This window comes from Saccopteryx leptura, chromosome 2 (assembly GCF_036850995.1).
Source record: "Saccopteryx leptura isolate mSacLep1 chromosome 2, mSacLep1_pri_phased_curated, whole genome shotgun sequence".
NCBI lineage: Eukaryota > Metazoa > Chordata > Mammalia > Chiroptera > Emballonuridae > Saccopteryx > Saccopteryx leptura.
The window spans coordinates 38,998,384-39,013,390 of record NC_089504.1 but is presented as its reverse complement, the minus strand read 5'-3'; the positions used below and the strand labels follow the sequence as shown (position 1 = coordinate 39,013,390).

General features: G+C 45.7%; 1 protein-coding gene across 3 annotated transcripts in view; it reads right to left on the bottom strand.

The window, feature by feature from the left end:
* The window catches only part of FAM219A (family with sequence similarity 219 member A), a 59,176-nt gene that overhangs the window by 4,935 nt on the left and 39,234 nt on the right, over positions 1-15,007 (bottom strand). For all 3 annotated transcript variants that reach the window (XM_066367813.1, XM_066367812.1, XM_066367814.1), the window contains exon 2: positions 3,496-3,544. In XM_066367813.1, the coding sequence (XP_066223910.1) occupies positions 3,496-3,544 (49 nt within the window). The remainder of the gene's footprint in view (positions 1-3,495; positions 3,545-15,007) is intronic.

The following is a 15,007-nucleotide window of genomic DNA, read 5'->3' as shown; positions in this document are numbered from 1 at the left end:
GGTCATGGGCTTGAGCAAGGGGTTACTCGGTCTGCTGAAGGCCCGTGGTCAAGGCACATATGAGAAAGCAATCAATGAACAACTAAGGTGTTGCAACAAAAAACTGATGATTGATGCTTCTCATTTCTCTCCGTTCCTGTCTGTTTGTCCCTATCTATCCCTTTCTCTGACTCTCTCTCTGTCCTTGTAAAAAAAAAAAAAAAAAAAGAAAAGAAAAGAAATGAGTGGCTCTGGCCAATAGGCTCAGTGGATAGAGCATCAGCACAGTGTAGAAACATTCTGGGTTCAATTCTTGGTCAGCACACACAAGAGAAACAACCAACTGCTTCTCTCCTCCTCTCCCTTCTCTCCCTCTTCCCCTCCTGCAGCCAGTGGCTTGATTGAGTGTCAGCCCCAGGCACTGAGGAGAGCTTGGTTGATTCCAGCATTGGTGCCAGACAGGGGCTGCTGGGTGGATCCAGGTTGGGGTGCATGTGGGAGTCTGTCTCACTGTTTCCCCTCCTCTCACTTAAAAATAAACAAACAAACAAACAAATAAATAAATAAAGAAGTGAGAATCTGAGTGGAATAGAGGGGTGAAGATGGAGGGAGGACAGACTGAAATAGTAGGATACATTTAGTCAGTCATTTATTTATGGACAGCTGTGTCATCAATCCCAGGTCCTGTACTAAGGGCCTGGGGGCTCCCTCTGAGCACAAACTCAGTGCATGACCTTGAGTGCCAGATAGAGGAGTTTGGCCTTAATGTAGAAGGAAATGGAGCAAACAAAGCTTGTGGAGTGGGAGGGGCAGAATGAGGCTGGCAGAGTAAGGGACAAGAAGCTGAGGGATCCCCTCTGGCTATACTTCTGACTCCTGCTAGTCTGAGTTTTCCAAGATTTCAGAGCCTAACAGATTCATGGGGCTGGCCAACAGCTGACCTACTTTCTGGTGTGTGGCACTATTACTGGTAGCCAGTTGCTACTCGGGCCCTAGAGCAGTGGTCCCCAACCTTTTTTGGGCCACGGACTGGTTTAATGTCAGAAAATATTTTCACGGACTGGCCTTTAGGGTAGGACAGATAAATGCACAAAATAAAATTATGCAACTGGTGTAAAAACTGTGATATTTTTAAATATAATTGTCAAACTTACGAGACAAGCGTCAAGAGTGAGCCTTAAGACGGATGTAACAGAAGGAATCTGGTCATTTTAAAAAAATAAAACATTGTTCGGACTTAAATATAAATAAAACGGAAATAATGTAAGTTATTTATTTTTTCTCTGCGGACCAGTACCAAATGGCCCACAGACTGGTACCGGTCCGCAGCCCGGGGGTTGGGGACCATTGCCCTAGAGGACTCCCGTCTACCCTTTCCTACTCATGTCACTCATGATGTAGGGAAAGGGACGGTTGGTTGGAGAGGAAGGCTAGGGGAAAGCTTTCATGAAATAACCACAAGCTCCTGAGAGAAAGGATGGTTGGACATTTCCAGATACTGTGACTCTGGAATTTCCCCTGACTACCCTGTCTCTGAGTCTCTCATCTCCCAGTGGCTGACCTTTTCTCTTTGTCACTGCTCATCTTACTCCTACAGTTTTTCTCCAGCTTGTTTTCAGCAGGCAGCAGTTACCATTACCACTTCAAGGCTCTAGGGGGTGCAATTTGCCTTTAAAACTTCTGATGGTGGGTGGTGGTAATTTTTCCCTTAGTGCAACTGGGACAACGTTGTGAATTTTAATGAGGGGCTTTGGTGGTAATGTAATGGAAAGGGGAAAAAAAGTGTTATTTTAAGAGCATGTTGGAATTGTTTGAAAGTGAAAAAATGCAAACAATAAACTGGCAAAACCAAATTACAGACTAGTATGAAACCATTTAAAAGAATGAAATCATTCGTCTATGTACTGACATTGAAAGGGGCTCCAAGACATTAAGTGGAAAACAAAAAAAAAAGTTTCAGAAAATGTGTACAGTATGATACACTTATGTTAAAATACCAAATAAAGCTAAAAAACCTAAAAAACTTAGAATGATTATCTTGGGAGAAGAATGTAATGAAGGAGAGGAAAAGAAGTTACACTTGTTAAAATACTTGTATTGTTAAATTAAACAATAATATTTAAAACTTGCTGCAGGCCCTGGCCTGTTGGCTCAGGGGTAGAGTGTCGGCCTGGCGTGCAGAAGTCCCGGGTTCGATTCCCGGCCAGGGCACACAGGAGAAGCGCCCATCTGCTTCTCCACCCCTCCCCCTCTCATTCCTCTCTGTCTCTCTCTTCCCCTCCTGCAGCGAGGCTCCATTGGAGCAAAGATGGCACGGGCGCTGGGGATGGCTCCATGGCCTCTGCCTCAGGTGCTGGAATGGCTCTGGTCGCAACAGAGCGACGCCCCAGATGGGCAGAGCATCGCCCCCTGGTGGGCGTGCCGGGTGGATCCCGGTTGGGCGTATGCGGGAGTCTGTCTGACTGCCTCCCCGTTTCCAACTTCAGAAAAATACAACAACAACAAAAAAGAACAGAACTCTGTGAGAAGGAGTCCTGGTAGCTTCAGTGGGAGAAGGTTTTAGAATAAAAGGGTAGGGGCTCTTACTGCTGAGGGGTCCATGATGTGGTGAGCAGCTGGAGCCTGAGGAGAAAGGGATGGCAGAAGAGTTTTGAAGGATAGTGATGGCCTGTATTTAATTGTAACCTCTTTCCTGGATATACTGGGATGCAATTTCTCGTCATGAAGCCAAATTTTTTAGTAAAAGTCTATTATATAAAGCAGCCTTGGGTGAGTAAAACTTTGATCCCTGAAAGGAGAGGGGCAGTGCTCAGCCCAGGGTGAAGTGAGAACAGCAGCTGCAGGAGCTATGGGTGGTGGCTGGGAGCCAGGTGACTTCAAAGAGCAGGCTGTAGCATAAACTCACTTCAGAGTGGACATAAGAAAAACCCCAAGGGAAAGGTAACCCTGGAAAGGGGGAAAGATATTTTAGTTTACTAAAAAAACTAAGGAAAAGCTCCCAAAACAGAAGTGAATCAAGCCCTGAGATCTCCAGATAGGCTGAGGAAGGAATGGGGAGAGGAGCTCAGCTTCTAGACTTTGGAATCCTCATTCCTTTCTACCTCAGATATAGGAGCTGACACCCAACCTCTAACACAGCTGCTTCTTAACTCCTTTCAGTATTTAATGTGACTTCCAACCCTCTCTCTGGGGTTCCAAGCTTTTTATCCCAGAAGCTATCGCCTGGAATAACTGGAGCCTTTCTGGCATCAGAGATGCCTCCTAGAGTTCTGGGTCCTGCAGAGAACTGTAACTTCCCTTTTTGCCTTGCAGGAAATAAGGTGCCTGGCAGTGCCAATGATTTGGTGGCTTGAGTCTTGGAATCATTTAGCCTGAGTTGGTTTCTTGCTGGCACCTCATTGCAGACCTGGCCCAGAGCATCTTGTCCACTCCCCACATCTCTCTTACCCCCCTGGACCCACTCACCCAGCTTTACCTGGAGTGGGGATGGTTTGTAATTCATGACTACTGACTCACCCTCCCGGGCATCACAGTCTCCGTCTGAGATGGAGGCGGCAGCTGGATCCTGGCAGGGAGAAAGCAGACAGACAGAGAGTTATTAGGAAGTGAACACAGGGGGCTGCTCTCAGCTCTGAAGCTGGCCTTCCCACCTGTCCCTTGGGCCTCTGAGGGCATTTGCCTCTGGTAGCAGGCAGGAGATTCGGGGAGGGAGAGGCAGACCTGTTAACCTTGAGAAGAAGACCTCAACTAGGTAGAACAGCCAAGGATCTTGGCCTCACCTACACTCACTTGGGTGTCTATCTTCAAAGTCCTGTGTAATCCAGCCTTCCCTGGAAAGCCTACCACAATTCTTTAAACCCACAGGACTCCTTCCTCCAACCTCCCATACTAGTTTGCCTACTCCTGAGAGCCCTTCCTGTGTACTTGTTTGGAAAGGCCTTTCTAGGTTCCTGTGGGTTTGAGTCTGCATTAAGGTCAGAGTAGGTGCTCCCTAAGACAGGCCTTCACTCTTCCTCTGCTTCTCTTGCACTGGACAGGGTCCTTCACAGGATTCAGAGAACTGACTGGCCAAGCCAGGCTGCAGCCACTGGACAAAAAAGAATTCTCATGAGGACTTCTCTGTTTCACAGGTGAGTCCTAAAGAGTGTCTTCTGGGAAAGCCTGAAAGGTTGGTTGGGTATGGTAGGTGAGAAGACAGATAATGATCAGCTGGTGGCCAGTTAGTCCTGTGCTGCTTACTCATTAATCTAGCCTCATTATTCCCTCCAAAACACCACAAACCTCTGATACGAGATCTGGGGCCCTGGCCCACCCTGCCTCAGTCAGTTGGAAGGAGCTGGAGTCATTCATATTCTCCATGAAAAACTGATGACCTGTTGATATGAGTGCTTCCATCCAAGATGTCTGCCTAAGACCACAGAGTCTAAGGACTGCAGAGTGGATCCAAGACTGTGTTTGTTCTGCCTCTGGGGATGCAGAGAGCAGACAGATGGGCAGGTAGAATGCTCCAGAACTGGCCCCGCAGTCAGGCTTAGAGATCTGAGTGGCTGCTGGTGACTCAGCAAGGGAAGGATATATAACCATTGTGGTAGCTTCCGCTCCCTTTAGAATGAGGCAGTAGAAATGAAAACATGCTTGCCACTAAGGGGAAAGGGAAAACTCTAGAATGTTTGGGAGGTAAATCCCACTGTAGTTTGCAACTTCCTGAGGACAGAAACTGGGCTTCTGTTCTTTGCTCTGACCCCCAACCCTTAGCTGTGGTTGAGGCAGACAGAGCAGGAAGCTCTGCTCAGAAAAGGTTAGGTGCTGCAGTGGCTGCATTTCAGATGATTTCCTCCCTCCCTCCCTCCCTCCCTCCCTCCCTCCCTCCCTCCCTCCCTCCCTCCCTCCCTCCCTCCCTCCTTCCCTTCCTTCCTACCTACCTACCTACCTACCTACCTACAATTTTATTTATTGATTTTAGAGAGAGAGAGAGGGAAAGGTGGTTGGGAAGGAGCAAGAAGCATCAACTTGTAGTAGTTGCTTCTTGTATGTGCCTTGACCAGGCAAGCCCAGGTTTTTGAACTAGTGACCTCAGCACTGCAGCCCAATGCTTTATCTACTGTACCACCCCACGTCAGGCCACAAACCTTTCAATCCTTCATCTTTTGTTTCCCTGGCTCAGCTCCTCCTTGGGAGACTTCTTACTAACAGCACCTATCCTGTAGCCTTGGAGAAACAGGCCTCTGGTGGCTCTTACATGCCTGTCTGCAGCCAAAACAGCCGCACAGGTGCTACCTGTAAGGAAGCATAGAGACCGACAGCTGGGCTCTGGCTTTCCTATAGGGAGGGCTCACTCCCAAGCAGCCTGAGTGGGGCTTCTCAAAGGGTAAAACCATAAAGATACCTGTGGGAACCTACCAAGGAAGCTTTGACACATTTACAATTTCCTTAGTCACATTATTTTTTCTGTAGCATTTGTCACGTCATACATACCACATGGTTTCCTTCACTGGCTTTTGGGACACGCATTTCTGTCTCATCCCACAGCCCTTTGTTTCCTCTGCAGGATCCTGACTTCAGTCCTCCTCTCTCTCTTTGGGAAACCCTGATGTCTCCTACAGTTTGGATTAACATGTTTACTGGTGACTTCTTTTTGAAAAATTTTATTGAATTTATTGAGGTGACATTAATAATTATACAGGCTTCAGGTGCACAATCCTACAAAACATCATCTGGATATTGCACTGTGTATTCACCATGCCAATTTAAGTCTCCCTCCATCATCATCTATCCTACTGGTGAGTTCTAAATCTATGGTCTCCCAATCATGCATCTCCTCCATAACCCTCCACGCCATCTATCCCATGAGAGTGTTATGCCTTACCGTCCCTTCCCTGGCCTGACTTTTAAAACACAAGCCCTCAAACATGTAGGGTTAACTTTTCCTTTCTGGTACAGATGAATTCATCAGTTTCTTCTTTCAGGCTGGAGGTAGTTGGCAGCAATAGTAACACTGGATGGAGACTGCAGAAATGACAGGGCCTGACTAGGGGTTGGGAAGCTATTGAGCAACTCTGGTCACAGGGACACACATGTGGTCCTCAAGGCCACTGGGCAGGTCCTGGTGTCATTTGATCGCTGGGTGAAACTGCTAGTCCCTTTAGGTCATGAGCCAGGGTGTAAAGTCCTAAACTGAGAGGTCACATGCAAAGCCCACCATTCAGCACTTCCCTGTCACTGTCCATAAGAGAAGGCCATCTTAGTGGCAAGAACAAAGATCTCTGGCACTGTGCCTCCAACTCCAGCCTCTACTGTGGGCTTCCTGTATGTCTTTCCTGAGAAACGCAGCCAATGCACTATGATCATCACGTGGAAATGTAATCAGGGAGATTAAATGTGAAATATTCATGAATATAAGTATCAGAGAGGAATCCAAGTAGAAGGAAGCATCTGGATCCAAGAAATCAGAGAGAATTTAAAATGCCTCCCAAGGACATCTGACAGGAGTTAGATCCGGGAACTAGAGTGGGGATTAGCAAGATTATTAATAAACACTCAGCAGAGACAGATATTGAAATTCATCTCTAATAGCAACCCATGTTTCTGTAACCCTTGAAATTCTCCACTGACTACAGAAATGATTAACAGCCCTGTCTTACTGTTTCTGGACAGGACATGTAGGCTAATGGCCAATATAACTAGAAGAAGGCAAAAGTGCCAGAAGAGGCCCTGGCCGGTTGGCTCAGTGGTAGAGCGTCGGCCTGGCGTGCAGAAGTCCCGGGTTCGATTCCCGGCCAGGGCACATAGGAGGGGCGCCCATCTGCTTCTCCACCCCTCCCCCTCTCCTTCCTCTCTGTCTCTCTCTTCCCCTCCTGCAGCCGAGGCTCCATTGGAGCAAGGATGGCCCGGGCGCTGGGGATGGCTCCTTGGCCTCTGTCCCAGGTGCTAGAGTGGCTCTGGTCGCAACAGAGCGACGCCCCGGAGGGGCAGAGCATCGCCCCCTGGTGGGCAGAGCATCGCCCCTGGTGGGCGTGCCGGGTGGATCCCGGTCGGGCACATGCGGGAGTCTGTCTGACTATCTCTCCCCATTTCCAGCTTCAGAAAAATACAAAAAAAAAGTGCCAGAAGAATCCTTAGATTTAGTCCAGTCCAGTAATTTTCATTAAGCTGTGTTTCCTGAACCCTGTGCTTTAGGAGGGGCTGAGTGCAAGAAGGGAACAATAGGAGGGTGTCTGGCTTCTCTTAAACCAAATAGATTTACTTTTATTTCATTTATATAGCCTTTCCATAAAATTTTGATTGGAGAAAGGGTTATGTTGCTTAAAAAAAAAAAAAAGAAGTAAGCCTGACCAGGCAGTGGCGCAGTGGATAAAGCATCAGACTGGGACGCAGAGGACCCGGGTTCAAAGCCCTGAGGTCACCAGCTTGAGCGTGGGCTCATCTTGCTTGAGTGTGGGGTCACGGGCTTAAGCGTGGGATCATAGACATGACCTCATGGTCACTGGCTTGGGACCAAAGGTCACTGGCTTGAAGCCCAAGGTTGCTGGCTTAAGCCCAAGGTCACTGGCTTGAGCAAGGGGTCACTCGCTCTGCTATAGCCCCCCAGTTAAGGCACATATGAGAAAGCAATCAATGAACAACTAAGGAGCCGCAACAAAGAATTGATGCTTCTTATCTCTCTCCCTTCCTATCTGTCTGTCCCTCTCTCTGTCTCTGTCAAACATACACACACACAAAAAGTAAATATCCATTAATTTAATCCAACCTGGTCTTTTAAAGATGTTTTATTATAGAGATTATTAAACTTATACAACAGTAGAGAAAACAATATAGTGAGATCCTGGGTAACTATTACAGTACCAGCTTCAATAAATATAAATTTATCAACCTATTCTTTTCATAAATCCCAGCACCTCCATTTACTAGCTGTGTGATCTGGCCTTCAGTTTCCTCATCTTTAAAATGGAACTAATACTGTCTCTGCAGGTAGTTTAGTTGGTTAGAACATCATCTCAACATGCAGGGATTGCAGTGCAGGTTCAACCCCTGGTCAGGGCAATTATGTGTGTCAACCAATGATAGAATGAATAAGTGGAACAACAAGTCAATGTTTCTCTCTCTTACTCTCTCTCTTTCTTTCTGTCTCTGTCTTCCTTCTCCTCTCTGTAAAAATCAATAAATTAACAAAATTAAATGGAACTAATCTAATATCTATGTCAAAGGTTCTTGTGAGGTTAAAAAAATTAGTTAATATATGTAGCACTTAGAATAGTACTTAGTACAGTACATACTGAGCACTATATCTGTGCTAGCTATAAAGATATTATTAGTAGTATAGGTTCCATGACCCCCACACAGTCATAGACAGTGTACCCTGGGAATGACTGGCCCACAGCTGCAACCATACAGGTTGAGGTCTGGCTTATAAGGGGGGTATCTGTGGAAAAGGGGTTCACTCCAAAGGGTGAAGAGGGGCCTGACCAAGAAGACATTCTGAATCCTCTCTCCTTACTCCACTATGAGGCAATTTTCCCTCAATTATTTAACAATGGCAGGCTTGGGGCTCATAACAATAAATAGAAATAGGCCCATCATTAAGGAACTCCCAGTAATTACCAATAAAGATAACAAGAACCATAGAAAAGTGGAGAGAAAGTGACAAAGTAAGAGTGATCAAAGAAAACTTCACAAAGGAAGCCATTTTAAAAGATCTCAAAACATTAGTTTACCAATTAGCTTCAGAGGAAGGAGAAAGGACATTCAGAAACATCTGCAAAGGCTTGGAAGCATAGAACTAACATTGCATAGTCAAGGAAAAGACAGTATTTTTGTTATAGTTGAAACCTAGAAGGTGTGATGAAAAGTTGCAGGAAATAAAGTCATGGGGTAAGGAGGGCTCAGATGGTGGTGGAAGATGGGTCTTGATTTTGTTCTTTACTCAGAAGATAATGGGAACCAATGAAGCCTTAGGCAGGAGAGTAACATGATCTGATTTGAAATGTAAAAGGACCCTCTGATAGCCATATAGAAGATGGATGGCAGGGGAATAGGCTGGAGGTAAGGATAATTAGGAAACTATTGCAACAGTGCCAGCAAAAGATGGCAGGGACCTGCACTAAGCAGAAGCAGAAGCTAAAAGAACAGAAAGGAGGATGTTAAAGAGGGTAGAACTGGCAGACTTTAGAGATAAAATGTAGAAGGAGGAGTCCAGACATTCCTAGTTTTCTGCCTGGAGTAATTGGGAAAGGAGGACCAATTAGTAAGACAGACAATGAAGGAGAAGGTGCAGCTACACTGCCAGGAAAAACCAGATGAGTTCAGTTTGGGACATGGTGAGTTTTAAAGTGTCTTTTGGACACCCAGATGATATCATTAGTCAGTTGCATTTGAAGTTTGGGATCTCAGAAAAGAGGTATGGGCTGGCAGTGAATGAAGCCACAGAGAATAAGAAGAGAGATGGGAGAGAGTGATGCAAGACAAGAACCAAGTATGGGACCCCTGGGCACATTCACCTTTAGAGAATGAGTAGAAAAAGGAGACCCAACAGAAGCAGAAAGATTGGATGTAGAAAAAGATCTAGGAAGCCATTTAAGTATTCAAGGTGGAAGAGATCAACACTGTCAAATAAACAAGTGGATCTATAAGATAAAGACAATATTTAGAAACAAAAAAGTCATGGTGGCCTCAACAAGCACAGTTTTTAAAATTTTTTATTTATTCACTTTTGGAGAGGGGGGAAAGAGAGAGAGACAAAAAGAGGGAGAGTGAGAAAGAAGGGAAGAAGCAGGAAGCATCCACTCACAGTAGTTGTCAGCAAGCACAGTTTTAATTGAAGGGTAGGAATAGAACCCAGATTACAAGGAGATTTAGGAGGAAATAGGAAATAAGGAAGTAGAAATTGAACACAAACTATTCTTTCAAGGAGCCAAACTGAGAAGTAAAGAAATAACAATGAATAACAGCCAGAGGAAGCTTTTGAGCTGAAGGATTTCTTTGGAGCTAGGGAACACCACTATGCTAGAATGAGGGGAAGGAAGCTGGGTAAAAAAGATGTTTGATGAGAAATGGTCTTTGAGGAATCAAGGGGAGATGGAACCAGAATCTTGGACCAGAGGAGGAAGGTTCCTTGCCAAAATGGAAGGAAGGTGAAGATGGGTGGTGGTAGGGGGTGCATATAACATGGAGGCAGAAATATGGGTGGAAAGTTAAGGGAGTTCATTCCTAGAAGCCTCGTTAGGTAAAGGACAAAGTTGAATATTACAGGCATGGGAAAAGAGGGATCCTTGGTGGCTGGCCAGGAGTGGAAGGAGATCAGACCGGCTGGGCTCTTAGTTACAAATTCTCTTGACCCACCCTTGCTCTTATCGCCAGTAGCTCTCCGTGGTGCTGAACAATTCAGCCTTTGTCTTGTGGACTACCGATGGATGATTCAGGGTAGACACATGATTCAATTTTAGCTTTCCCGTAGGAAAGACAACCTTTGTCCTAACCTCCAGGCACTAATTCTCAGGGTGATGTAAATTGAAATGGATTTAGAATGAGGAATGCAGAAGCAGAGTGCTTGTACAAACATTATCTAACATTTCTTTGCTGAACACACATTAATTTTCCTCTAGTTTTTGGAGGGAATTGGCAGAGTCAGTTCTGAGTTGTAAAATACTGAAAGGCTACTTCTAGAATAAAGTCATATCTATACCCTGTTCAGTTCCCCTGGGTAAAAGCAGGAAGCAGGACAGACCTAGAGCAGGAACAGGGCCAGGAAGACAGTGCTCATAAGAAAATAGGAAAGCAGGGAAGAGAGTTCACACCACTCTGTGACAGGTGAGTGCAGCATGATATGGTACCAAAGACCAATTTTGTTTCTGTCACAATTTTTCCAGAGGTCATTTCAGAAACTACCTGGGGCTGTGGTCCCCTGTTCAGGTTATGCTACTCTCCCAAATATCTTTTGACAGTAGATGGGGATAAGCATGTTTAGATATCATATTTTAGAGAGATATACAATAAATACCTTTGTGTCCAATGTCTATGTCAGAGACTTAATCTCCTGCCCAAGAATATTCAGTAGCAATCTAGGCATTGGTTAGACCACTCCACTCTCCTGCAGATGGCTGTTCATTCAGCCTCTAAGGCATTCCCATCTGTCTCTGATTCCATACCTCAACATAAGAATCATTTGGGCAATGACAGCTCTTCCTCTGTGGTATGATCTGAAGTCCTGAGTCCCCTTTCCTGAGTCTGGATGCTGGGAAGCTCCCACTTTTATTTCTCCATCTCCTCTTCTCTGGGATTTCTCCCAGATCTGCCTGCAGTGCCAGCCAATTGGCCAGGACTTGTATCCCTTTGGGACATATTAAGACTCTTATGGGTCCCACTTATAGAAAAGGACAAAGACCTCTCACAGGGGTAAGGTCTTTGGGGAAGATATGGAGGAGAATCATGGAAACATAAGAGAAACAGTCTCTCCAAATATTGTTAGTGGCTCTTACAAAAGGGGGCATAAGAACAAAAAAGCTGGAGAAAAATCTGTAAAGTCTGAGAGGACTGAAGATCCTGCCTACCTCAGGGAGGCCTCTTTCATTGTTTAAATCTCCTCAGTCTTCTAGGTTTTTCTCTAAAGGAAGACTCAATTTAAATAAAATCTAAACACTGAGTGTACACTCTCTTTCCAGCTCTTGACTAGGTCTGATAGCAGAATGCAGAAGGGTAAAAGCATCCCTTCCTTATATACACACTTCTGCAGAGCATTTCAAAGTAAAGTTTGCTAAAAGGAAGAGGAGCTCTGGCTGGATAGCTCAATTGGTTAAAGCATCATCCCAATAGGTAAGGGTTGCTGGTTTGATCCCTGGTCAGGACACATACAAGAACAGATTGATGTTTCTGTCTGTCTCTCCCCTTTCCTCTCTCTCTAAATCAACAAATAAAATTAAATTAAAAATATAAGTGAAGAGCATTTTTTTTTCCCTGAAGCTGGAAACGGGGAGAGACAGTCAGACAGACTCCCGCATGCGCCCGACCGGGATTCACCCGGCACGCCCACCAGGGGCGACGCTCTGCCCACCAGGGGGTGATGCTCTGCCCCTCCGGGGCATCGCTCTGCTGCGACCAGAGCCACTCTAGCGCCTGGGGCAGAGGCCAAGGAGCCATCCCCAGCGCCCGGGCCATCTTTGCTCCAATGGAGCCTTGGCTGCGGGAGGGGAAGAGAGAGACAGAGAGGAAGGGAGGGGTGGAGAAGCAAATGGGTGCTTCTCCTATGTGCCCTGGCTGGGAATCAAACCCGGGTCCTCTGCACGCCAGGCCGACGCTCTACCGCTAAGCCAACCGGCCAGGGCCGTGAAGAACATTTTTATGCTCAGACTAGAGTTTAAGAACTCAAATTGGCCCTGTAAGTAGGTGAGGATTTTCTGTATTCTTAAACAGTTCCTAGGGGAGAATTAATGAGTAAAAGCAAGCACCACCAAGCTTTAGTATCTTTATGGTGGCTGTTATTGGAAAAACATAAATGGAAGAGGGTGCCACTGACCCCAGGCCTAGTAACAACCAATTGTAGTCACAGCAATAGTAGATCTATTAGAAAATAATACATTCTAGGCCTTGGCTGGTTAGCTCAGTCGGTTAAGAGCATCATCTAGAAACCGCAAGGTTGTGGGTCCAATCCCCGGTCCAGGCACACATGGGAAGTAACCAAAAAATGAACAACTAAGTGGAACAACAAATGCTTCCCTTTCCTCTCCCCTCTCTCTGTCTCTAAAAATTAATAAAAATTAAGCCCTGGCCAGATAACTGGGTTGGTTGGGCCATTGTCTAGGAGTGCGGTGGTTGCAGAGTTCAATTCCCCAGTCAGGGCACATACAGGAGCAGCTCCATGTTCCTGGCTCTCTCTCTCCCTGCCTCACTCAAAAATAAATAAAATAAAATAAGCAATACACTAAAACTTTTTAAAAAATCACATTTAGTTTCATCACCTTGAGACAATCTCTGCTAATACTCTAGTGTATTTGAGTCTTGTATATGTACTAAGGTAGCAACACTCTGGGGTTTTCCCTCTCTGGGAGCTAGTGCTGCACCTGTCCTCACAGTCACAGAGGTGGGCCTCCAGGTACCATGTTGGATCTATGTGGTCCCACTCTTGCTTGGACCAAGTAGAGCCAATCAGCGCCTCCTCAGAATTGAGGAGTGGGACTAAGCAGAGATATAAAGCTCAAAACTGTGGATTAGGTATCAGAGAGCCATTGGGCAAGGAGACAAGAATAAAGCTGATGATCAGAAAGAAGCAAACACAGAGACAGAGAAAGTGTTCTGTAGGTTTCAGGCTTTGGTTCAAGAGCTTTCCCTACCTTTCCAAGGTTTGCCTACATGCCTGACCTTAGACACTATGAGAAACCCCAGTGTCTATTCTCCTTTGTAGCTTAAACTAGCTTGAGTTGGATTTTGTTCCTGTAGCCAAAGAATACCAACTGATCCACGTACATAGAACATTTAAAGAAAAACACATTGTATCTTATATTCTGTATTTTTAAAAATTAAGCCCTGGCCGGTTGGCTCAGCGGTAGAGCGTCGGCCTAGCGTGCGGAGGACCCGGGTTCGATTCCCGGCCAGGACACACAGGAGAAGCGCCCATTTGCTTCTCCACCCCTCCGCTGCGCTTTCCTCTCTGTCTCTCTCTTCCCCTCCCGCAGCCAAGGCTCCATTGGAGCAAAAATGGCCCGGGCGCTGGGGATGGCTCTGTGGCCTCTGCCTCAGGCGCTAGAGTGGCTCTGGTCGCAACATGGCGACGCCCAGGATGGGCAGAGCATCGCCCCCTGGTGGGCAGAGCGTCCCGCCCCTGGTGGGTGTGCCGGGTGGATCCCGGTCGGGTGCATGCGGGAGTCTGTCAGACTGTCTCTCCCTGTTTCCAGCTTCAGAAAAATGAAAAAAAAAAAAAAATTAGTATTAGAAAATAATAAACTCTCCATATTCTTACATAGTTCTTGATACATATTACCAAACTGCTTTCCCAAAGGCTTGTTCCTATTTACAATGCCTTGAGTCATGATGGAGTGCTATCGCTGGTTTTTACTATTTTATTTTTCACTGTTTATCAGGCAATTTCAGGTCATCACATCTATCCATTATTGTCCAACAGAGCTCTGCTCCAGTCCTTATTTACTTGGCTCCCTGTGAATCTTCTTTCAAAGAATACAATTTCCTCTGGCATCACCTGCCAGAAAAAATACTCCTGAATTGAGGCTATCAATTAAAAACAAAAGGAGGGAAGACTGTTACACTGAAACCTGGAAAGGCTTTAAAAGGAGCACCAGTACTGTCTGCTAGCTGGCCACCATGTTTCAGCTGGTCCTTAGCCTGTGCCAGCACATCAGCTGCAGGAACCATGACTGTAATTGCAGAGTCAGGAGGCAAACTTTACAGAGTAAGTCTTCTTTGCTTTCAGACTTGGGGGTGGGGGGAGAATTAGCCAGAATTGACTCTTAAATTATCCCAATGGGAGTGGTAGCTCCCCCTCCCTTTCCCATTATTTCTTTTTCAAAAATACCTACTCAGAAACACAGAGAAAAGGATAATAATGAAAGATATGAAACTAGTACTAGTACTAGGCAAATAATTGAATTCATTTTTGAAATGGGGAAACAAGGGACCAGTGAGTTTTAAAAAAGAAGATTTAGGATCCTGTTCTGCCTTTTTCATTTGTAGCACCATTTTTATTTAAAAATTTATTTATTTATTTTTAAGTCTTTATTCATTTTAGAGAGGAGAGAGAGAGAAGGGGGAGAAGCAGGAAGCATCAACTCCCATATGTGCCCTGACCAGGTAAGCCCAGGGCTTTGAACCAGCGACCTCAGTGTTCCAGGTCGGTGCTTTATCCACTGCGCCACCACAGGTCAGGTTGTAACACTGCTTTTTTAGATTGAAGCTCTGCTATTCATTACTGTGCCTACTCACGGGAATCCCTATAACCAAGAAGCCTTTGTAATATAGGACAAGTGCTTCAGCTCAGGGATACTCACTGTAGCAGCTGTGGCTTGAGAAAAGCCTAGGGGACAAGCCT